Below are 24,646 nucleotides of genomic sequence, written 5' to 3'. Positions count from 1 at the left end.
GAAGAAGATGTGCTAGCCGCATTCATTGCCGGACTAAAACATCCATATTTTGGTTACGCGCAAGCAGCTAAGCCTGAAAACATTGAAAGCGCTTATGCATTCCTGTGCAAATTTACCGCAAATGAAAAAATTTCTTCACGATTAATCGAAGTGAAAAATCAGAAAACTGCTATACCTAACAGAACAATGAACAGTTATGCAGCAAATGCGATTGGTAAAAATATTTTTACAAATACACAGGGGACAACTCAACCAAATGTTCAAACCAATTTTCCTAGGAAAACTCAGTACAAAGCTCCAACAGAAAAAATGGAAGTTGATACATCAACTAAAAGTCGGTTTACAACCAATAAGAACTTTTTGAATAATAACGAAATACCATTGCTTGAAGCTGAAGCTTCAAGTTGCGAAGAAGATGATATCTTGACAAATTTTTGGGAAGTCGCTACAAGAACCAATGTTACGTAGACTTTCTTCCATATTTAAATTGTGTGAATACGAAAACCAAAAGAAATTTGAAATTGTTAATAGACACTGGATCCAATAAAAATATTTTGAGAAATGGAATTATTCCAGAACATTTAACCGTGCCGATAAATAACACACGTGTAAAAAACATAACGGGTGAACATCCCATTGATAGGAAGGGAACGATTAATCTCCTTGGTTTTGGATTGCCAAAACAAACGTTCTATTTAGTGGACTTTCACAACTTCTTTGATGGAATTCTGGGTTCAAAATATTTAGCAGAAAACAAATCTGTAATCAACTATGCAAAGGAAGCTATTATCATTAACGAAGTTACTATTCCTTTTTCCAAGTATTTCCCATCGAAAAAACTGTACAATAATTTCATTACAATCAATACTTTAAAAAACGGAGATTGGTTAGTACCATCCTTTCAAATTCTGTACAAAAATTGTTTAATTAAGCCAGGTTTATATAAAGCTGAAAAAGGCAAATCAACTGTTAGCGTTCTAAGTTTGGATGAAAATCAACCAACAGATTTAAGAACTTATGATTTAAATGTGAACAACTTTGAAACCATTACTCCTATTCCCATACGGAATTGTAAACAGATAGATAACAGAATTATAGAATCTTTAATTCGGACAGAACATCTTTCACCGTTAGAAAAAGAAAGTTTAGTAAATACAATTCTTCAAAACTCTTCAGTGTTGTTAAAAGAAGGAGAAAAACTATCTTCTACAAGTGTTATAAAACACAAAATAATCACTAAAGATAATGAACCAACTTATACGAAATCTTACCGTTTCCCGCACCATTTCAAACCAGAAGTAGACAAACAAATTCAAGAAATGCTTGATAATGAAATAATTGTTCACTCTAGCAGTCCTTATTCATCACCCATTTGGGTGGTGCCAAAAAAGAAAGACGCCTCAGGCAAAAAAAAAATAAGGGTCGTTATAGACTATCGTAAATTAAATGAAAAAACAATTAGCGATCGGTATCCTATACCGCAAATTGACGAGATTCTCGATAACTTGGGAAAGTCATCTTATTTCACAACATTAGATTTAAAGTCCGGCTTCCATCAAATTCAAATGGATCCTGCTTATCAGGAAAAAACAGCCTTTTCTACCGGACATGGGCACTTTGAGTTTACTAGGATGCCATTTGGCTTGAAAAATTCGCCCGCAACTTTCCAGCGAATGATGAACCACATACTAACTGGACTTGTTGGCTCTATTTGCTTTGTCTATTTAGACGACATTATTGTTATTGGCAGTAGTTTAACTTCTCACTTACAAAATTTAGATACCGTTCTCAAAAGACTAGCAAATTTCAATCTGAAGATACAATTAGATAAATGTGAGTTTCTGAAGAAAGAATCATATTTTCTAGGACACATAATAACCTCAGAAGGTGTTAAACCCAACCCCGAAATCATAGATAAAATTTCTAACTGGAAGTTGCCTACAACTCAAACACAGCTTAAACAGTTTTTAGGGTTAACAGGTTATTATCGAAAATTTATTCGCGACTATGCAAAAATTACTAAACCTTTGTCTAACTGCCTAAAAAAAGATGCAATAGTAAACTATGAAAACGAAAACTTTCTGAAAGCCTTTAATGAACTTAAAAATATCATTACCTCAGATCAAGTATTAGCTTATCCCAATTTCGATTTACCTTTCATATTAACAACGGATGCTAGTAATTTCGCACTTGGCGCAGTTTTGTCGCAAGTGCAAGAGAACAAAGAAAGGCCAATAGCATTCGCTAGCAGAACGTTAAACAAAACAGAATGCAATTATTCAACCACCGAGAAGGAGGCGCTTGCCATAATTTGGGCAATTAGAAAATACAAACCATATCTGTATGGAGGCAAGTTTACTCTCGTAACTGATCACAAACCCTTAGTTTTTATAAAAACATCGTTCAAAAACTCAAAAATACTCAACTGGCGTTTGGAGTTAGAGGATTATAACTACGAAGTAAAGTACAAACAAGGCAAGACAAATGTTGTGGCCGATGCCCTTAGTAGAATACCCCAAGAAATCAATACGAATGAAACATTAGCTCAAAATCACTGTAACGTTAAAATGCAATCCGTGGAAATTACAAATTCTGAAACAACTAATTCATGTGAGACCATTCATTCAGCTGAAGATTCAAGTGATCATTTCATGCATATGACGAAGAGGCCCATTAATTATTATCGAAATCAGTTGATATTCAAAATATCAGATACGGATCCATCGATTGTAAAAGAAACCCCATTTCCGAATTTCCATAGGATAATTGTAACTAAACAAAATTTCGAAATGGAAGATATTAGGCGTCATTTGCAAAGTATCCATAATGGGAAGCAAACTGCAATTCATGCCCCAGAAAATATGATTCAGCTAGTACAAGATACGTTCAAAAATAATATTTCTATCAAAGGTCATTTCATATTAACACAAACGATAGTAGAAGATGTACCGGATACACAAAAGCAAGATATTCTCATTACTACGGAACATAACAGAGCGCATCGCGGCATTTCAGAAGTTGAATGTAAACTTAGACGAGCATACTTCTTTCCAAATATGCAAAGGCAGATAAAACTATTCACCAATAACTGCGAAATATGCAACATTCATAAGTTTGATCGTAAACCTTATAACATAATGATATCTCCACGACCAATAACCAACAAGCCTTTAGAAAGGATACACATGGACATCTATATCATTAACAATACAAGTTTCCTGTCTTTAATAGACTCCTTTTCTAAACATCTTCAAATGCTACATATCAAGAATAAGAATATCATTCAAGTACAAAGAAAACTTACTCAATATTTTGCGCAATACGGCCTACCAAAAGAGATTATAACGGATCATGAAACAACCTTTAGATCGACTCAACTGAAAAACTACTTGGGTTCATTAAGAGTGGCATTAAAATACGCGTCATGCTCGGAATCAAATGGACAGATCGAAAAAACACATAGCACAATCACCGAGATTTATAATACAAACAAAAGCAAATATGAAGGCTATGATGTAAAATCCATGATAAGAATAGCAGTAGCGTTATATAATGATACAATTCATTCTGCCACTAAGTTCACACCAAATGAACTAACGTTCAACCAAACAAATCAGGATAACCCAGCACAGATTTTGGAAACAGCAAATCGCCTTTTTTGTGACGCAAAACACAATTTAGATAACGCGGTTAAACGACAACTGAACCGAAATATCAAGAAAAATTCTCCACCATCTATTACGGAGTCTGCAGACGTATTCGTAGTTCCAAACATCAGGACAAAAACTCAACCAAGAGCGATCAAAACTAAAGCTAAAAATGTTAAAGAAAAAACGTTCGAAAATATCAGAGGAGTAAAAAGGCATAAGAGTAAGATAAAGCGACTCAAAACTGTAAGAATTGAATGATCTCTTTGAAATTATTTGAAAGTTAAGGACATATTGTATCTGTTTGAAATGTTATGTATTCCGTTTGTAAACTACAGAAATAAGAATTAGTCATATTTCCACACTTTATTTTTGTAAAGTCTTGAAAGTATACCGACAAATTTATCTTCCTTCTTCCTTAAGCGAAGCAGTAATGATTAGGGATTAGATAGGGCTAGTATTAAGATTACTTATTATAACGTTTATGAAAAAATGATACGTAAAAAAAAAAATGATGAGCCTCACGAACAACTGCATCCGTCAGACGAGGGCGTCTCGACTCTTACCCCCGGAGGAGTTATATGCCAAGGAGAAGGCATATCGGTACTGGACCAGAGCAGAGGACTAGGCGTTATATACAGGCGATACGACACTCATAACTGCATGTGCGCACGTGTGTGTCGCACACACACACAAAGAAACAGCATCGTGCGATCGGTAGCCGGTAGAATCGTCCTCTTTTTGTGCGAATCATCAAGCAATAAACACCTCATCGAGCCTCGACTCATCATTATATATATATATATATTATTTATAGATATATAAAAATGTATAGAATAACTAACAATAAAACTAAAAACGCTTTACAGTTCTAATGTTGAGCGTTCGTAGATTATACCGTTATAAAAATGTGATATCAATTGAAACGAAACATTACAAACAAAATCGCAAGTATCATCACCGATTCGTTTTGATTCATTGTTATTTGTTAAATTTTATGCTATCGCTTTTTTGGTTGATTTATTTCCTTTTTGTTTGTTTTAATGGCTGCTCGTAGCTGTCGCAAACCAGTTCATGTACAACCAAAAACAAAAAAACCCTCAATAGATTAAGCTGTTTTTGCGCCAAACATGTTACTGACCGGATGTTACAATAGTATTTCATAAATTTGGTTTTACATTCCTTTACTTTAAACCGACCTTAAAACGCACTGCTCGGTAATGGTAGCTATAGAGTAATGGCGGATTTTGCGGTCACCGAAAATCGAAAACGGATCGAAGGTTATGTTTAGAAAATGCTATGCTGTTTTGTTCTACTATGACATGACGGTGTTGACAGTACTGAGTCCATCGGTACAGGGTAAATCTTCAACCGTGTTTGAATGCGTAATACGTTCGCCGGCATACAAACGGCTGGACACATTACTGGGGATACAGTTAAAAGCAAATACCCGTGTTTGGCGGGTTTGAGTAATAAGCCGTCGAACAAGCACATGGATTCGAAAGCGCTCACAAACACAAATGGCGTACATGCGCACCAAGCGTGACGGCACTAGTCCATCATCAGCCCTCAGTTAGTCTTGTTCGCATGCACACAGTTGACACACAGTAAAGCGTGACAAAGTGTTATAGACGGCGCAACTGTAACACACGGATAATCGAGATTAGTACTCTTTTCCCTACTAGCTCTAGCACAACATGCACACACCGCAACATAGTGATGGCATGGTATGATGGTTTTGCGGGTTTCTTTTTTTTAAATCTCATTCATAGTGAGGATTAGAGTATCCAATAGAATAAATATATATTTATAAATTCTACATAAACGTGATGTTTTGTTTTCCACCGCAAAAAACACGCGCTAGGTGCTTTCGGGGGGTTTTTGCTGTAATACAACGCACTCGACGTTAATGCACAACAACATAAGAAAGAGGTATGCAGAAACATTTTCGTCGAGTGTCCAATTTACGTCCTTAGTGTTTACGTTTCGTTCTTCGGTTTTTTTTTTTAATGTAACTTTACCTCTTCTCTTTCTTTGTCTTTTTTTTTGGTTTCATTTCTATACGATTTAAACGTTGATGTATCACAGAAAAAATGTATGTACAACATCGGATTCAAAGTTGCTTTCTTCTTCACTAAATCGCTCGTTTCTGGGAACATGTATGTAATGAGATTGGTTTTTTTACGTTCGCAATAGGGTTTTTGTTTTCGTGTTTTTTTTTTGGTTGTTACATACACTATTGAGATTGGAACTGTTGTTATTTGCTTTGTTTACGGTTGTTATATCGTTAACGACAACTATTGTAAGTAGTTTTGCCGGGCGAATGTCGAATGTTGGATAAACACAAGCCGATGTTACTATTGTTTAGAGCCTTCCGTTTTGTTTACTGTTTGTTTGGGAGGTTTTTTTTTTGTTAAAGAAGATCAAGACGATTCGCTTCGAATGTGTACCTTACATATTGGCTACTGTTTTACACTATACGATACGAGCTATGATGACGGGTTGATTTATGCAACAGATGAAGCTTTGGATGCTTGTACATGAAGTATACAACAGTTTACATACAACGACCAGAAACGTATCGCTCTCGATATGGTGCTACACCGTCTGTTGCTTATTTCATCGCTAGTAGTTAATCACGATTTCCCGCCCAATCCTCTATTGATAACGGATACCCTACGCATATGGTTTGCTAATAGTAGCGCATAACGACATACACCGAACTGGTTTTTGGCTGTCTTTCCTCGCACTCCTTTTCCCTCTCTCGTTAGATTTATTTTGTTTTACAGACAAAGTTATTTTTTGTGTGTGGTTGTTTCGTTTTCGGTTTCAACAGCGTATCGTGACCGGAAAAGTCCTATCGAATGTATGCAAACATTGAACGTGTTAGATTCAGCTTTATATGTTTCACCTATCTCAACATTTGTCGTTTAACGAAACTCTACAACAACTCTACGGAGAAAAAACGGAGAATAAAACTCTAGAAGGAAAAAACGAACGAAGGTTGCATGCTTCGTGGTTAGAGGTGAGGGGAGAATATTGTTTTTTTTTTTTTGAAGAAATTCCCCATACAACAATCATTTTTTTGTGATAGAAAGGCGAAATATAAGGTTACATCTTCGGCTCGCTTTTGCGTTCGTTTTTGTTTCTAGATAGATTGGCAAATGTTCACTTCCTGTTTGTTACTCTATAATCGTTTGTTTGGTTTTTGCAAAAAACGTTCAATTAGAAACGGTATAAGAAGAGGAAAAATGGCAGTTTAACAATGTATGAAATGCTGTGTTACGCCGATGAAGTTTTGGTTTACGTTGCGTTACAAAGAACGCGAAGCTAAACGATCGTTCTATTGTAACGTTCGCGTTTCCCTACATTTGCAGCACCGGTTTGCAATAAAATTCGGCCGATTTTCCATTTTTGATTTGACGCTTTTTTGTTGTCAAATTGTAGTCAAATCTTAAGACTTACTATGTACAGCAAACGGTTGGGAAAGAGATCAAATTTTTGGCAACTTTTCTTTTTCGCTTCTGACATCTTAGATTTACATCCACGCTGCATTCCAATCTGGGCCTGCGCCAATCTGGCCTTCGCTTCGAGTACTGAAACATTTTGTAGTAATGGTTAATTTTAAAGCTAGTTTAAACAATGTTAGCTCAACATTTGTTTCTGACCCTTATTAGATATTTCCGTTTGTTTGAAGCGTTTCCTTTCGGTTTTGTGTGCCCAAATTCAATTTACCTCATTAGTGCTTGTTACCCATCATCGTACAGCTTGGACCAACTCGTAATGTATCTTGTTACTTCTAAGCGGTTGTTACCGTTTGGTGAAGGAATGATTTCCCATTGCATCGAAATTTGGCAGTATGTATTTCTCCTCCCAACGGTATAACCCTGAAGGTATGCAATAAATTCGCATTCCACATTCTGCCTACGGCAAATGAGGATCTCAACCGGTTAACAAGGGTTCTAACGAAGATTTTTTGTTTCCTTATTGCATACTTTTAGTCGCTTAATGTTGTTGAAGCTTGTTGGGTTGTATACCGTGGAAGAGAGTTATACGCTTACGCCGTTAGAATTTAAAACGTTGAACTACCGGACACAAGGTGACACATTGTCGGGGCGTAAATGGAAACTAAAATCAAAAATTCTATATTGTGCAATCCCTGTATATCACTAGATACAGTAACTACTATGGCTAGTAATGTCACGCGTAAGAACACTGGTCCAAAAATTCCTCTCTCTCTCCGTGGAGATCCACATGTCCCGGTATAAGACTATCTAAACCTTGCGTAAAACCGATGGATCACGGTTCACATTCGATGATGTTATTTTTTGTTTTGCAAACGCTTTAGCTGATAAGTTTTGAAAATGCTATTGCGAAACTGTACTACTGCATTCGAAAATATTTCACGAACAGTACCTTCTACACATTGCTAAACCCTGCACACGGGAGTGAGATATGGTTTCTTACTCGCTCTGGTCAGTTGAATGAATAAACAAAATGCTAGGTGGGGTTTTTAGTGCCTTTTTTGTTTACTACATAATCTTTACGCTTCCTGTCTAGGCTCTCTGATCTACTACGCTCGTTTTTTTCTCTCTCGCTACATAAAAATTCCCTGCATTGATGTGTATGTGTGTATGTTAGTCTGTGTGCATGTGGGTGGCCACTTGAGCCTAACCAAATGGGTAAAATACCCTCCGAATGTGCTAATTTCATCCTAACTAGTGGTTTCTAGGCGCATACCTTCGCTACCGTACTATCGACCGAAATCTAATTCGCAAGACGATTCTCGATTCACTTGCAGTAAAAGTTTTACATTTATATGTTTTGTTTTGTTCTCTTTTCCACTGTTCGTGTTTCAGTCTTTTTTTTTTTTTGCTCGGTACTTATTAGTGTTCCTAACCCACCAGCAGCAGTCTCGAGTATAGGGATCGTTCTTCGATATTTGTGGTTTTTGCGAACGAAACTAGTCCGTCTGTCCTTTAGAGGATTGCGTGAATGTTTTGTTTGTTTCGTTTCTTGGTGGGTGATTTTTTTTTCACCTGGTCATATGAAAAGCCCACCGGTAGGATGGTCACCTTGTGCCGGTGTAATTTGAAAGTTCCTCAAATAAGACGATGTGCAGCGTGGGAGATGACATTTTAGACTGTTAAATAGGAATTTTGGGACTGGTCAAAACTTGTTACTGGTCATGTTTTGCATATTTACGAATCGATCGTAAGAGTATTATCTACGTTTTTCGCTAAACCCTTTTTTTATAGTTCATTGCCGCTAGTATCGATAGGTGCTATCGGAGATCATGCTATCGATCGGCTAAAGTCCCGAAGCATCGACGTTCGGGCTTTGCTAAGGACTGCTTCCATTTAATGGCAGGGTAGGTATTGCCTTATACCCAGATCTGTTCTCGACGCTTGCGTTCACCCTGCCGTCTACGCACCCTATGCTAGCACCAGTCTTCGTCGTCCGAATCGGAATGTCTAGAATGAAGCGCTCCCTTTGGTTTGTAGCCGTTCAAAATGGGCGATGGAAGTACTCGGCCACCGGTACGTCCCATGGCTAGGGCCTGCTCGTACGACAACGGTACCGAGTGTTCCATTCTGGAAAGAAAGCCAAATCGTTCGTCGGTTGATATGTTGAAGGGAATTACTGTAAACATTTCTTTACCTCTCGTACTCGCGTTCAAATTCGCGCTCTATTTCCCGTTCACGCTCGTAGAGTTCTCGCTCGCGATCACGAAACTCGTACCGGACGCTATAATCTTCGTGACTACGTTCACGACTGTTGCGGAACCGTTCCCGATCCCGTTCTCGATCCCTTTCGCGATAGTACAGATCCCGATCTCGTTCACGATCGCGTTCCCTGGGCTCCCGGAGGAACTCACGCGACTGGGGGAGTGAGTGGACGCTGTGGGGCGTATTGTGAGACGAGTGACCAGTCTGCAAAAAAAAATGTTTTATGAAGAACTTTTTGACTTCAATGCCTGCACAGTTGTACAGTTTGACGAACTTACGTGAGTAGGGCTAGCATTCAGCTTAGGGAAGTTTATGTTCGTTTGCTTCAGCTGTAACGTCGAAGGTTTGCATGGTGTTGGTGGTAACCGACGTCCATGGCCCTGGCGACGTGTTACAAGCACAGGATAGCTATGCTGCACATGAGACCCTGAAGAACCTATAGGGTGGGTGGTTGACGACCAAACCAGACGGCACAGAGCATAAGCAAATTGGGGGGAGAGAGAAACAACATATTTAAAAGAAACATTTTTCACACACACAAAATGTTCGGTATGGAATAAGCAATAGACACAAACTTGGTGATAACTCAACAAAGATACGAATAAGGATACAGTGTGTATGAATGCGATGAAAAATAAGCACATATGATACGGAAAACCATACGAAGGAGTAAGACGTCAAGCCCTAAAGTTCTTTTTAGATTTCCCTCAGCCTGTCCTTCTAAATCCCACACCGAACGAATGACAACAATGGGCGGAAAAAAGGATGGGACTAAAACATAACCTCATGCTCTAGGTGGGTAACGGAACAGCGGGGGACCGCTTGGTGCATACGTTAGGTAAGTGCAGGGTTTCATACTAAACTGGACACAGTTTGACAGCTGACATTTAACAACGGAAAGACGATACAGTGTTGACGTATGAAGTTTTACATTTCCCTAGTTGGGCGCTTTGTTTGAAGGGCATTTTGTCAGGAAATGAAGAAGAGCTAAACAGGTATAAGGACTAAGGAGGAAAACGAAGGAAGTAGCTAGATAAACAAATTCCACAATAACAGCCAGTATGAAGGTAAATGCGTGACAGACAGAAGAGGGGTTACAGAGAGCAGAATGAAGGAGGGTGTGTATGTGTGAATATATTTTCTGTTTTTTTTTTGTTCATATGAGCATTTGCTCTTTGCTGTACCCATTCCGTTGCGGTACTTCCGCCGGGCCTGGTCCCGGTCACGCAGCTCTTGCAGTAGCTGGGCCGGGCTGGGCGAACGCGACCGTTCGCAGAGGATCGTCGTATCGTACGGTTGATGGACAAGGTGGTTTTTGGAACGGTCTTTACTACTGCGATGCTGGGCACTACTATGTACACCAAAACGACTGGGCGACGGCGAACGGGCGGGGCTGGTTGAGGCTGACCAGGAACCTAGAAACGAACGGAGTAGAAACAACAACCAAAAAGGGAACAACATTGGAGCAAACCATTCAAAGAGGATACGTTGGAGGTTGATGTGGTATCGGAACATTCCAACACCTGTATCCGGAACGTTCGAGCGAACTCCGAGATGAGAGTGGTATCGGTTAGTACAGTGGCTAACAGTTGCTAACAGCACAAGACGAGAACACATATGACACGTGAACACGATGAACGCTAGTAGCTTAGCTAAAGATCAACTGTATAGGCTAGAAGGTGAACAGATAGACCACCAAGCTAGATAGGTGTGTACAAAAGGATGATAGAATATGGTTGGACAAACGCAAAATGATCCAATATCACTAGAATAAACATGATTTTTGTTTTGTTTTTACAATCGCAATAATGTGTCACTCATACTTCTAGTAGCTATATACAGATACGTGTGAATATGCTAAAATAACCATAAGCGCACTACGAGGTGGTAATGAAAAGCATGGTACAGTACTAATTACAATAAGATTTACTGGTGAAAAGGTCGTTTAGTATTTTTTTACACTTTTTCTAAACTGACAGCTATGTGTAGTAAGACAAAACAAAATCAAATTGCAAAACTGATTGCATACTGTTAGGCGCGTCTAGTAGAAGTGAATACCATTACGCCTGTAGATTACGAATTTGCGTAAATATTTTTTTTTAATGTCGTTTCCTAACTATTTTCATCGTTCGTAGTGCAAAAAATTAAAACTTCCTAAATTTATCCTAAATACTTGCACAAATATGCTTGATGTGCAATCTATTTGAAAGCGTTCTAGCGCAAAGTTTTAGCAATTAAAGATCTAGTTTAAAGTTTGTTGTGGAAAAAAAAACTCTCCGATCAACTTGATGTATTAAACCTTGAATACTCACTGGTGTTGTTAATGCATTTTAATTTTTAAATTTCTTTTTTGCGATCGACGTGAAATTGTGAATCTTGGGTAAAATAAGTCTATTCTATACTTTTGGGCATTACACTTCCAGAAATCAACCAATCAGTGAGTTTCCAAGGGAACGCTAAGCATATTATTTTATTGCTTTATTATATCTAGAACTGACTCAAGACAGCTTGCATTATGCACTATGTGTTTCAAGCTATTCTAGGTATATAGTTCCGTAAATAAATGGTACTTATAACAAATGACTGATGTTACAATACCGCAAAATGTTATTGAAATGCTGTGAAAGTTTGCCCATAAAAATTCATAATCATCTCTCCATCCCCACGGACGAGGAGTTCGGTTGATGTTGAGTTTGTGTGTGTCAGTCCATTGATAAGAGTAAATTTTGATACAGGAAAAATTCGCTTGAACAAATCATCGTTATTGACATCGTAAGAAGCTGCAACAGAAGTGCATTTAAGTTATGAAACAATTTTCTACTGTTTGCGAAAGAAAAAAATACCAAATTGCATTAAGAAGTATTGAGAAGCTACTGAAATCAGTCCATTTTACGACGCTAATCGCTTGCTTGTAACGTAGATTTTGTTCAGCTCGAATTTTACTTAAGGTAACAATGGTAAGCAAAAAAAAACCAAATCCAGTTTCAGACTGTAGAGGAGGCGAAACAGAGCTGTACGACACTCAACATCAATAGTGAAGTGTTATGAGTTTTTATGTTACCTCGGTTGTGCCTGTGCGCATAGCCGAAATGATGCCTACCACGTCTGTGTTCCTCCTTTTGTATCTCCACCACATTCGACACGGTGTCGGAGAATCCGATCTCATGCTGATGATGCCGCTTCCGCGGACTCGGTGTGCGCACCAGCGGAGACTCCCGTCTGTGGATGTAAGGAGGACAATATAAAAGATAATAGGCAATAGGTGACATTAGCTTTGGTGGAATGTTTCGAGCGAAACATTGCTAACCGTACCTCAGGCTCGGTGACCTACGATGTCCGTTGTGGTAAGCGTGCCCTGGATGCAGATGTCCATCCGCGGGTGCCAGCGACTCAAGGGACGGTTGTCTCGATACATCCTGAAGCTCCTGTTCGTGGGGGAGGCGGTGGTAGTTGTTGAGTACAGTGGGATGAGCAAGCAATAGAAAGAAGAGATACAATTAACGCTCCACACCGGACGATTGCTTTCGCGCGCAGTTTTGTGGGCGATAACGTTCACTCAATCTGTTGAGACACTTTCCCGTTCGGGGCACCGTTGGTACCGTTTTGGGGCAATGTCTCGGATGGGTAGCAAAGTTGGTTCGTTCAAATAACGTTACTTTCGTGTTGGGTTCTGTTCAAACGCTAGTTTCACTACAGATAAACGGATCGCTAGTTTTGGAATCGACTAAGAGCTTCACGAGTCTGCTTTTCAACAGGTACACAAAGATATATAATTTATAACACCGCTAGGCACACCACTAGGTGTTTTTGGTAGTTTTGATAATGCGGGCAGGGGAAAACAGGGTGGGAACTCGTTTCTGAAGCTTCGTTAAGTTAACGCTAAAAATCCATCGTTCAACACTACTAAATTAGTAACGAACAACAATCTTAGACAACTATTGCCACAAAGGACTGTGACAGACAGGGTAATGGTGGCGTTGCTGTGTGGTAACAGTACGCATCTGGACTAAATAAAACCACATACCTCCAGACACGTACACACAAACAAAACACAAAAACACACACACACACACGCACACAAAAGGAGAAGAAACTTCACTATCGACAGGAACAGGTGTGAGTGATAGCTAGGCAATAATATAGTAAATTTCCCCTTTTTTTTGTTCTTCATTGTTATTACTATTACTTGTGAAGTTAATTGGGTGTAAAATGGCAAACGGAAGCACCTGTAAATGATCTAACATAGGGTGTAACATAGTCGTGGCACAGTAAATTGAAAGCAAAAGAAAAATAGTTTTGGTGTCTGTGTTCATGTTGTATTTGATGAACTGTGGAACTGTGTATAAGTTTGATTGGGTATCTACTTAAGCTACATGCTGCTAAGGGTTGTAATAAGGAAGGAAATCATGCATATGCTAGCCCTCTACAAGTTTGGCACATCTATTCACTAAACCAGACATCGAGAAAGAGCAATAAATGGTGGAAGCAATCATCGAACTACTACTATTGTCACTTAAGTAACCTACGCTTGTGTGAAGAAGGCTATACAAGCTTACTTACCTCTACCCGTAATTACACAACACCAATAACTAATCGAATCACTCATTACAAATGCGTAATAACGCATCCAAGTACATTTATCACGCTCTACCGTCTATGGAGCATAACCAGATTAGTACGGGTAAACGATTATCCTAACAACCTTTATGAAGCTCATGAATGATTACATGGAATGACAATAGCTTATAAATGAGATGATATGGTATTGGAAAAGGGTGAGATCTGAAGACACGTTTCCTAAGAAACGGGAAAGACTAATGTTAATAGGAGCATAGATTTAAAGAAAACCTCTAATATTAGAACTTGTTTTATCTCTCTCTCCAAATATATAAGAGCACAAAACTTGTCTATTCAAATAGATAAAAATCTAAAAGAAAACACTAATATCATTCACGCATTGCGATGGATTTATAAAAGGGACAGTATTTCGAACATTATCGGTACCAGCAGAAAAACGGCAACGGTTACACATGGATCTAACATAGAAATTAATAAAACACTTACACACAAACACACAGATATAGATATGTATATGTAAATATAGATACTTCAACAATGAAATAACATATCAAGAAAGTGATTGAAGAAGAGCAGAAGAAAATTAAGAGTATGGAAGTAACTAGTTCAAGAGATGTAGATAAAAGAAGGTGCACTGGGATTTAAAGAGATGAAAGAAGGAGAAGAAAGGTGGTGAAGAAAATTAAAGGAAAATTGTATTAAACTCATACAACTAAGTAATGAAAATTGCATACAGATTGGCACAATTTTTGTGTGATTGGCGTTGATGATGAAATCAAGGCAAATTTGGTTACACTTAACCCAACTTTCATTAATTGGGTAAATGAAGAGTAAACTAGTGATCCTGAATTTACCCATTCGTCGAATTAGACGTCTCCGCATCAATAAATATTATCACATTTTAAAGTCATTTTCCAATTTTCCAATATTGATTTCAGCTATGCCTTTTCCAACGCCATGGAGCGAATGACACAGCTTGTCGAAGAAAACTGCTCAAAAGGGTAAATTATCAGATCACTCTCTCACTCAAGTACTTTCATTTACGTGTACGCCTTTTAGTATGCAAATTGCATTTCAAAATATTTCTATTGGGTAGTTGTTGGAAATTCTATGAAATTTGGAAACAGGACTGGTCAATTGGGGGGAGTAAACAGTGCAGAAGTAGAAATAGAAATAGACGAGAAGTTATAGAAGATATAAACACATAAACCTAAGAACCTGCTTATGACATGTTACCATCGCTAGGGGGCATGGAGTTGAGGGTTTTTTTGGTTTTATTTTGTAAGACAGAGCGAAACAAGACATCACCTTTCTGTTCCTAGAAATGGAGAACGGAAACAGATGTCAGTCAACATTGCGTTTTTGGCAGTATGCATACAGTTTGAGTATGGAGGTCTGAATGGGTTTTTGGATACAGAAGGCGGGTTCGTCAGGATGATAATGGTGGTGAGTGGGAAAAAGGCGACGGCGGAGCATGAAAATGTGAAAGCCATTTTTGGCGAGAAAAAAAAATCTAACCTACCTGAAGGACCGCTTGCGCATCGTGGTGCGGCGCGCCAAACTGGCCAAACTACTGCCATGCAGGTCCAGTGTGCTGTCGTGACCGCCGCCCAGGCCGGCACCAAGACCACCACCACCGCCAAGACCACCACCACCGATACCGCCTCCAACGCCGTCGCCGGTCACACCGTTCCCGTTGGTACCGTGACCATAGAGCAGGTGGGTCTGCGAGCTGACTCCTTCGCCATTCTCTAGGCTCAGCGACCCGGTACGCGAACCACCCGACTTCTCCATCACCGCCATATCCAGGATCGTACTGAACAGGGACGGTTTCTGTACAGGTTACGGCCGTGACGATTGGGAATCGTGCACGCACGGTGTGTTGGATGGTTGGAAGAGGCGGTTCGGAATTAACAGTGGTGGTAATCGATGCAGTGGTGATAATTGCAGTCGTAGTTGTTGCAGTAGTATAAGTAGTAGTAGTAGTAGCAGTAGTAGTAGTAGTAGTGGTAGAAGTAGTAGTAGCAGAGGTAGCGCAGGTGGTAGTAGAAGATGTGATTCGAAGGAAGATGTGGTTGCACGGAGTGATGGTTTTTGTTTACGGTTTTGTTTTGGACGACATGATGAATGGTAGAATGCAAGTGATGCACACGTGCAAGTGCGATTTAAAATTCAACCGTTACAATGTAATTCAAAATAGTATTTATAATATGCAATAAAAATGCGATTGAAGAAGGCCATTTCAACATTGTTTTGACATTGTTAACATTGCAAACAAAATTGTAAAAAAAACGTGGAATATTAGGTGTTGTTTATGTCGTCATTTATCAATTAATTTAAATATTTACACAGCCATCCACATACATGTATAATGATGTGGAAGTTATAGTAGATTGGGATTTAATTTAGATTTAGATTTAGATTTTAATCGGCAAATGTTAATTTATTTTGGATTTAGTGTTTTTTATCGGATTCAGTTCATTCCGTGGAGATTAGCGTAAGCGATTGGTTGAGAAAAATGTTAGAAGCGAAAAAAAAACAAACAGACAAACAAAATTCATTTAATAGAACTGCAAACATTTCATTGTAAAAAAAATCATTTGAGTACACATTGGAAAGTTTCAACAAATATGATTCGAAGACAAAAGTAAGTAAATGCATATGTGATATCATCAATCGTGAGCTAAAGTGTTGATTAGTCTATAAATTAACCAGAGCGTAAATCAAACCAAACCAGAGCGTCAATTTTACAAGCAAACGATTTCTGTTTGAACACATGACTCTGTTCAGCGAATAAACAAAAACCGTTCCGACAGAGCGGATGATGTTCATGAAATGCGTTTACATTTATCATGTTCATCTCAGTTCTGGTAAAAAAATTAATTATGTATTTACATATGTTTTCGTTTTATAAAAAAAAGAAAGAAAAAATAATCGTTCATGTTACCAAAATTTGTACAGAAACAGAAGATAATTGTATAAACACATAAGTAATTCATAAATAATTGTTTCCTCGCTGTAATGCGAGCGAAAACAGCAAACAAAACAAAACTGAAACCAATGGCGAAAAACTTTCGTAAAATCTAATGTACACACAACCAGATCGTTCTCATGCAAATGAAGAGGTAAAGAGAAGAAATGCTGCTTCTAGTCTATTACAGTAGTGGAAACTAGCTACATCACGATTGTAAAAAAAAGTATTTAAAACCATAAACGAGTTGAGCATCAAACGGATTAATCCAAAAAAGGGAAAATCTTACGCATCATTCAATTAGGAGCAATCAAAAGACATGCTACAAAAGCAATAGTATGTGTATACAACCTGCACAAGAGAGGTAAATGTGTTTCAATATGCACAGTAGTGTAGTGATTTAGTAAAAAGGGGAGCTGAAAAGTGTTTCACATGTGGTATAATTTACATTTTTCATGAGCTTTTGGTGAGGATCTGTGAAAAGTTTATAATTGCCTGTGTAGACGTCTCAGAATTACATGTATTTGTGTATGTGTATATAAGTTTAAAAAGCTACCAGAAATTATGTCACCCTGTACGTGTTTGTGCGTTTTGCGAACGGTTTTTGGGTAATAATGAAACTAAATATGAGGATTATCGCTCTAATCTAGATGAAGGGATCAAACAAGAGACAAGCTATCAATAATCAATCAAGAGACAGAGACACACTCTGACACTGATAATAACTGAATCCAGTGTGCAGTGTAAAAATAAACGTTCCGCGATCTTCCGTTATACCCAAACCCTTGTAAAGAACAGCGTCAGCGAATAGGCTTATCTATAGTGAACTTGTATCCTTGTAACAAGACCAACAACAGCTAACCCAACGAACAGAATCACGCAACGTTACGCACCGTTACGGAGTGAGCGAAGGAGAGAATGATGAAGATAACGTGTGTGCAGGTGGAATTGTGCATAAAAATATAACGCACAACAAAAATACCAACGAACGAGAGAGAGAGCGAGATAAAGAGAAAGAGAGACAGATACAGAGATGATAAAACATGTCAACAACACACAGTTTGTACAATTTGACACAAGAGCTGTTTTAGTACAAAACAGGCTGCAGCTACACTGCTTCACTTCTTTCGATTACGCCATTGTACGCCTGTCACAATAATGGCCAAAGTCCTACACTACGGAAAGCCAATGTACAGGGTTTGCTTTTGCGTTACGTGGCGATTTGGTACGGTTTGACGTTTTTGCTGTTGCTGTACAGGTTCTGGTTAGTACAATCTTGACAGAACTATGATAAGTGTATGAGTGTTTGTGAACAGATGTGAGTTCGAAGTAAACACCTATCGGGTTATCGATTGTGAGTTGTCGAAACGAATAAAAACGTGACGGAAGGTGCGCTGGAAAAATGTTTGCTGATATTAAAAACACTCTACTCAATCAACGTTTTTTTTTTTTTTTTTTTTTTTTTTGTAAGTAAACGAAGTGATCATCAAAGAGTTATGTTCAGGTGACAACGACTCTACTGGCCTCAACGTATTGCACGCATACAGATGATTTGCTAGTTTTGCACTTCAAATACGATACGTACGAGTAATTAATTTCAAAGTATAACTGTGAATGAGTTATTTTTAAAGGTACCGTTTGCAGACTACAGTAACGCTTGGTAGCTGGTTCTGTTCTGTATTGAGTACGTTATTATGAGTTGATTAAGAGAAAACTAAAACTTGCGTACAAGTACAAGAATGAAAAGAGTACAGTAAAAAAAACTAAACAAATTGTATAATACGACTGGAACGCTTGAGCGAACCTGTTCGAGGTACTTATCTTGCATTTACCTAGAACATCCTAAGCCAACCAGGCTCTCTTTCTCTATCTCTTTCACTCTCGCTACTGCAGAGCCTGTGAGCGAGTCCGAGCGAAGGCGTATGGACGTACGTAGTGATCCTGGAGTGACCAGTGGAGAACGCTACCACAATGCCCCGAGGGTTTTTGATTGTGATAAAAATCGTTCAAATGCCATTTCGTTACGTATGCCACTGGCATATAACAGATCGACTGAACGTACTTTGTGTCCCTTACGGTTTTTTTTTCGTCTTCGTTCATTTGAGCAACTTATAGCTCCGTTCCGCCCAGGTGCTTGTTGTCAGTGTGTTTTATTTTTGTCGGTTTTTGCTACCCTTCCTTCTTTTTGATTCTTTTCATCTCTCACACTCTATCTCTCTCTGCTTTGCATTCAGATGGATTTTGGCTACCGCAATATGTCCCCAAACATGGGACAGCTAAGTTGCTCAGTACTTTTCATCGGGACAACATGGTTTAACATTCACGAAACGTATCGAAAGTGTTTTCTGTAAAATAATTGTTGAAAGGCCATTAGGACAAATCGAGGATTATAGGTTTGCGTTTAGTGGTGGGGGGTAAGGTAGAAGGAACGGAGAGGAAGATGGATGCGAAGTTAAGTTTGCAAAATAGCTCTTTCGAAAGAGCCTTTAATATTCATTTGCATACGGACAAGATTTGTGAAACAGTAGGGACTTATTGCAGTATTATGTTTAAAAAATGATACAAAAAAAGTTTTTAGTTATCTTAGTCAAGTCGAGCAGCAGCTAATGCAAATGACTAGGAATGGCATAAGAAATCCGTTTTGCCAAGCGGGTTGCATGACTACAGATGGCATCGCTACTACTTGCAACTTCATTAGATTCAGCCTAAAAGTATGCAAGATTCACATATGAATGTCTTGAAACTCAGACTTCGACAATGGGGTTTATGATACTTTAAGTTAGAAAAGCTTAAATTTTAAGACGGTATCTGTCAAACAATCGAGTAAATTCCAGCGATGAATTAAAAGCAGGTAAGTGTTAAGCTAAAAGATCTGCTCTATACGATCTGCTGTTATGTTAAACGATCGCACCGAAGTATTTTTTTGAAAAAGTTCTTTTTTCCTATATTTTTTTAAAATGAACAATTTAAATATAATCGATATGGTTGAACTGCCATCAAGACCTGCTAAAAATGCTTTACTTTGGTGTTTGTCGAACAGTTGGTCGAAACTTTTACGAGGAATGTAAAGAAGATCTAATCAGTCTTTATGGGAAATTAGCAGTCGAAATGCCGCCATGGGGAGTATCATATACCCCAATGGTTGTACTGTAATGACTTGCTTCTTTTGACAAGCGCATCGTGAAGGATTCTACATTCTAACCAAGGATTGATTCAGGGTCGAAATTATCCTACAGGAAACTCTAATGCTTTTGGGTAAAATAACATACTACAGATCCCAATCCCAGAATCCCAATAGATACTTGGTTCGTTCTTAAAGGAGCATTTGTTAGTAGATGAATATTTCCATCATGAAACTAGTGTGATCGTAAAGGATATTTTGTTAGCAAATACTACATATGATTGTTGTGAGGATATCTTTTCTTCGAAAACATGGTCGATGGGAATCGTACCATAAAAATGAGACCGGAGTGAGCTAACTAGCTTAATGTATTACAGATCTACCTTGACACCGTTGCATCTACAATGATCTTAAGATGATGCCTGTACTGAGCGTATTGTGTGTTGTGTACTGTTTCCAAATTAATTGTATCGTTTGCTGTTCAGAGAAATTTGAACTGATTCACCCGAAATACAGTGTTCAGCAAATAATTCCTCTCAAAAACATTACCAGACTTATTTGTGCAGATAAGTTGTCTAATCTATTCACTTCTAGGTTGTATTGATTTTGTATACTTAACTCGAGAAAATGCTATACTGTTAAACAAAAGAACAATTCTTCAAAACGAAAATAAAACCAAACCCAATCAGCCAAACAAACGCAATAAATAAACAACCTTTGATCTGCAACTGTGATGAAGAGCTAGGTACTGGGCAATAATTCTCAAGCGTTGCATATGCGCAAATTTGTTGGTTTTTTTTTTATTTACAATACCCAAAAACAGGTAAGAGCTGTTACGGTGCTACAAGAATGTAATCAACTCGTTCAGTCTCTGCTAATGGATTGCATCAAACAGTAGTAAAAATGGAAAGGCTAGAAAAGAAAAACAAAACAGGAGCGCAAAAACAAAACCAACTCGTCCCTAACTAAGAAAAAAGAGCAGAAAAAATGAACACGAGATTGAAGGAGTAAAGAGTTTGAATAATACCGGCTGTCTGGCCGTTGGGCTATTAATGCTTGCTTCATTTCCCTGAAAAATAACAGCCAGGATAATAGGTTTTATTTTTATAATCATTTACGCATCGTTTGAATGAATGAGAAGAAGTGCAATGTTTTGATAATTATTTGTTTTGGGGGGTTTTCAACTAGATCTACTGCTTACGGTAATCTATTACCGTACAATCGTTGTAACGCTATGAACCGGTGCGTAAGGGCAAGTAGTATGAAAGGTTATTCCACATTGATATGTTTTACTAAAACAAAAGCTGACGTAGATGAACTTCTTCTGGTAGAAAAAGGTCGAAGAATAGTTCAATTAGTATTAAAAAAACCTTTCTAAAGTTATGATACATGAGAAACGTTGAAAACCCATGAAAAATGTTCTAATAAGTAGAGAAAAATTAAAACAAATCATTCATGTCAGTAGTATAGACTGCTACATGGAACGGTATCGGGTAAGAATAGTAAACCAAGATGATACGAATGACACAACGGAAGAGACAAAACAAAATATCTTCAATTAAAAATGGCCTAAAGTCTAAAAACAATATGTTCCCGCATGTAAACAACGAAAATAACAAATAACCCTTACTCAACATTAAACATGGCTACAACTCAGGACACACAGTGTAGATGGGGTGACAGTTGCATGGTACGTTATTCACTGACGACACGAAACAAATGTGTGACAAACAGTGACAAAATATAAGAAATATCAAAACGAAAAAATATTTTAAAAGAAACCAAGAATTTAGCGAACCAAATGTGAAAACACATTAAAAACCAAAACAATACAGTGAATCAAAATGAACCAAACATTAGAACGACTGCACTAATTGAAGCCGGTACAGTTAACGACAATCACGATACAGAACGGGAATAAAAAGCACTCTCCGGTAGAAACAAGTATTGCTAACCGTATGTACCGAAGAGTGGAGAAAAAAATCGAAAGACAGAGAGTATTATAAGTGTACTATAATACCATCTATGCAGTACGTTGAACAGATGTGAACAAAATTAACAACATAAAGCACATAAAACACTAACAAAACACAGTAAAACGATAATGTTACATGTTGCAAAACTTGTTAATAAGAGAACAAAATGGAAACAAAAATGAATACATAAGTTGATGTAATGTTAAAAATCCCTCTTTTAGTGATAAAAAAATTAAACAAAAAACAATAAGACTTTAAGATGATTTGATAATAAAAAATATACTATTCTAGAATTGTTTTTGTTTCCAATAGCGCTGAGGGTGTGTTCTATTCAAACCCAACCCATTATTGTTTAATAAAGGAAAAGCCAATATAAATTCATTTAAAATTTTCAAAACACTCATTGAATAGAACAACGTTGTTCGTGAGCGTTGAAAACAGGTAAAAGTTTAAAGAAGGAATGACTCTACATCAGAGTTTCTTCATGTTTCGTCACGTAACGATGAGAGCGTTTTGTGCTCGATCAGAAGAAAGAAGAAAACAAAACACAAACAAAACGCAAGAGGAAAGGACACAGTGTGTGTGTATATTAATATCCGCTAATCAAACGTGATTGGAGATTGGATTCACCTTCACTTGAACCATCGAACACTTACCGGTAGATCCGATTCGACCTGGCCAAACTTGGTGTTGCGCCAGGATTCCAATATCAGCAAACCGGCGTAAATCTTCCCCACGGTAAGCTTGCCTGTATTCAGCTCGTCGTTAAGCGGTACGAGCAGGTCGAGCATTTTTTTCGCCTGCAGCGGCCAGATGTGGCTGATTGTGTGCCGCAGTTCCATGTCGGCTTGATCCATCTCCTCGGCTTGTAGGTAAGGATAGCACGGTGAAAAGTTGGTATTGATGGGGAACAGGATTCATGCTCGGTATACAAATCGCTTACCAGTTCTCATTTTGATGTTGAGGTTTTCCCGTATCAACGCAAACAATGTTGTGGTGAACGCGACCTTTCCCTCTGCATCGAGCGGCATGTTCATGCGTATGAGCTTTTTGTAGGCGAGTCGGTTGGGACATTTGTTACCAAATCCCAAGGGAGGATCCATGTTTTTCAACATATCATACATTTCAGTGTAGTGAATTTTACCCCTGGAATAGAAAAGAAATACAATTTTGTATATAATTGATGTTGCGCAATATCTTTAATTGGCTACAATACAATTGTTAAAGTTTTTGAAATTTTATGCTCAAAACAAAGACAAATTTCATCCGAACGCCAACTTTAATGGTGTGAAATAATAAATTACTTACGTAGCATTAGGATCATATTCTGCCCATATCCGAACGAACTCGTCCAGATGATGTGCGCCAAGAATACTGGAATCACGCGTTAGATAGTCAAAGTTATCCATAATAACGGCCACGAACAGGTTCAACATCTGTGCAGATTAAGTTTGTCAGCAAAGGAAACGAAGAAAAAGATCATTAATTTACGGCATCAGCAGCTCAGTAGATCGGCGAGTATACTTACAAGAAACGAACAGAAGAAGATAAACGACACGAAATATGCGTAGGCCAGTGTCGAACCGCACGTTTCGTTCGGTTTGTTAGCTCTCGGGTCACACGGTCTCCCTTTGAGACATGCCAGCATAATGTTCGGCCACGACTCGCCCGTAGCACACCTGAGCATGCGTATGCAAGAGGATAAACGGCGTGTACGGTCCAGATTACAGACAAGGGAAAATACAGACAGAACAGGTTTAAAAAAACACCATTAGTCCCGTACGGCACACGGTACACGGTAGGGAAGGAATGCTAGCGAATTTAATATAGCCTAAAGACTAGAAGAAATGGTAAAGGGCATCTAGCGGACGTAAAAGTATTAGCTTGAACAAGAAAAATATGGCAATATTGTTGGTTGAATCTGTTCATGAGGAGGTATTTTTGGGGTTTTAGTTTGTTTTAATGTGTACTGTAATGTTGGTTGTTTTGTGTGGAAAGTTGTCAACAGATGGCGTAAGGACTTTCGAACAGTTAACCAGGCATTGAAAAGAAAATAGAGCAAGAATTGATAGCGAAAATGTACATTACAATATTTTATACAACTTTAGGTTAGGTATTATAATTTTAGAAGCTGTTGGATGTTTGCAGTTAAAGTATTCGGAAGCATAAGTTATACTTTAGCTATAAGGAACTTTAACATAACGTATTCTTCAGTAGTTCGGTAACGATTAAGTCAATGGGTGATTGTTTATCGTAACGAAATGTAAGTTTGTCCAATTTGCTTATGAATGAAATACAAACACGAAGATGCATTCTAATAAATTCACCCCTTGACCGGTGTTGCATTCTTCTATGGGAATAAAAACCAACTCGTTACGTACTTCTATAGCACTATAGAAAGGCATTCCAGAAACTAATCAAACACTCTATCCTAAATGTATCTAATTAAGTAGAAATAACAAAGCAAATCAGCTATTTCTTCAACGAATGTGCTCTAGCGCAAAGAATCGTAGCAAAAGTTACCTAAGGTGAAAGTATGGGCAAAATTGTAAACAAATTGCAAAGGAAAATAAAAATAAAGTAAATAACAAAATGATCCAAATGGAACTAGTGAACGAAACTAA

At 38.1% G+C, this 24,646-nt stretch overlaps 1 protein-coding gene across 24 annotated transcripts in view; it reads right to left on the bottom strand.

The window, feature by feature from the left end:
• Positions 1-4,611: 4,611 nt before the first annotated feature.
• LOC125763851 (voltage-dependent calcium channel type A subunit alpha-1) overlaps positions 4,612-24,646 on the bottom strand; it is an 82,295-nt gene continuing 62,260 nt past the window's right edge. For 14 of the 24 annotated variants that reach the window (XM_049427448.1, XM_049427441.1, XM_049427445.1 and 11 more), the window contains 11 exons: positions 23,551-23,701; positions 23,331-23,458; positions 22,966-23,168; positions 22,679-22,887; positions 21,074-21,115; positions 12,689-12,801; positions 12,438-12,595; positions 10,561-10,791; positions 9,655-9,812; positions 9,309-9,580; positions 4,612-9,241 (listed from right to left, as the gene is read on the bottom strand). In XM_049427448.1, coding sequence (XP_049283405.1) covers positions 9,088-9,241; positions 9,309-9,580; positions 9,655-9,812; positions 10,561-10,791; positions 12,438-12,595; positions 12,689-12,801; positions 21,074-21,115; positions 22,679-22,887; positions 22,966-23,168; positions 23,331-23,458; positions 23,551-23,701 — 1,819 coding nt within the window. In that variant the 3' untranslated portion in view covers positions 4,612-9,087. Of the gene's footprint in view, positions 9,242-9,308; positions 9,581-9,654; positions 9,813-10,560; positions 10,792-12,437; positions 12,596-12,688; positions 15,273-15,476; positions 15,788-18,757; positions 21,116-22,678; positions 22,888-22,965; positions 23,169-23,330; positions 23,459-23,550; positions 23,702-24,646 lie in introns of those variants that run through there. The other 10 variants (XM_049427451.1, XM_049427450.1, XM_049427461.1 and 7 more) reach the window with 8 other exon arrangements.

This window comes from Anopheles funestus, chromosome 2RL (genome assembly GCF_943734845.2).
Source record: "Anopheles funestus chromosome 2RL, idAnoFuneDA-416_04, whole genome shotgun sequence".
Taxonomy (NCBI): domain Eukaryota; kingdom Metazoa; phylum Arthropoda; class Insecta; order Diptera; family Culicidae; genus Anopheles; species Anopheles funestus.
This window is presented reverse-complemented; position numbering and strand designations above follow the sequence as displayed.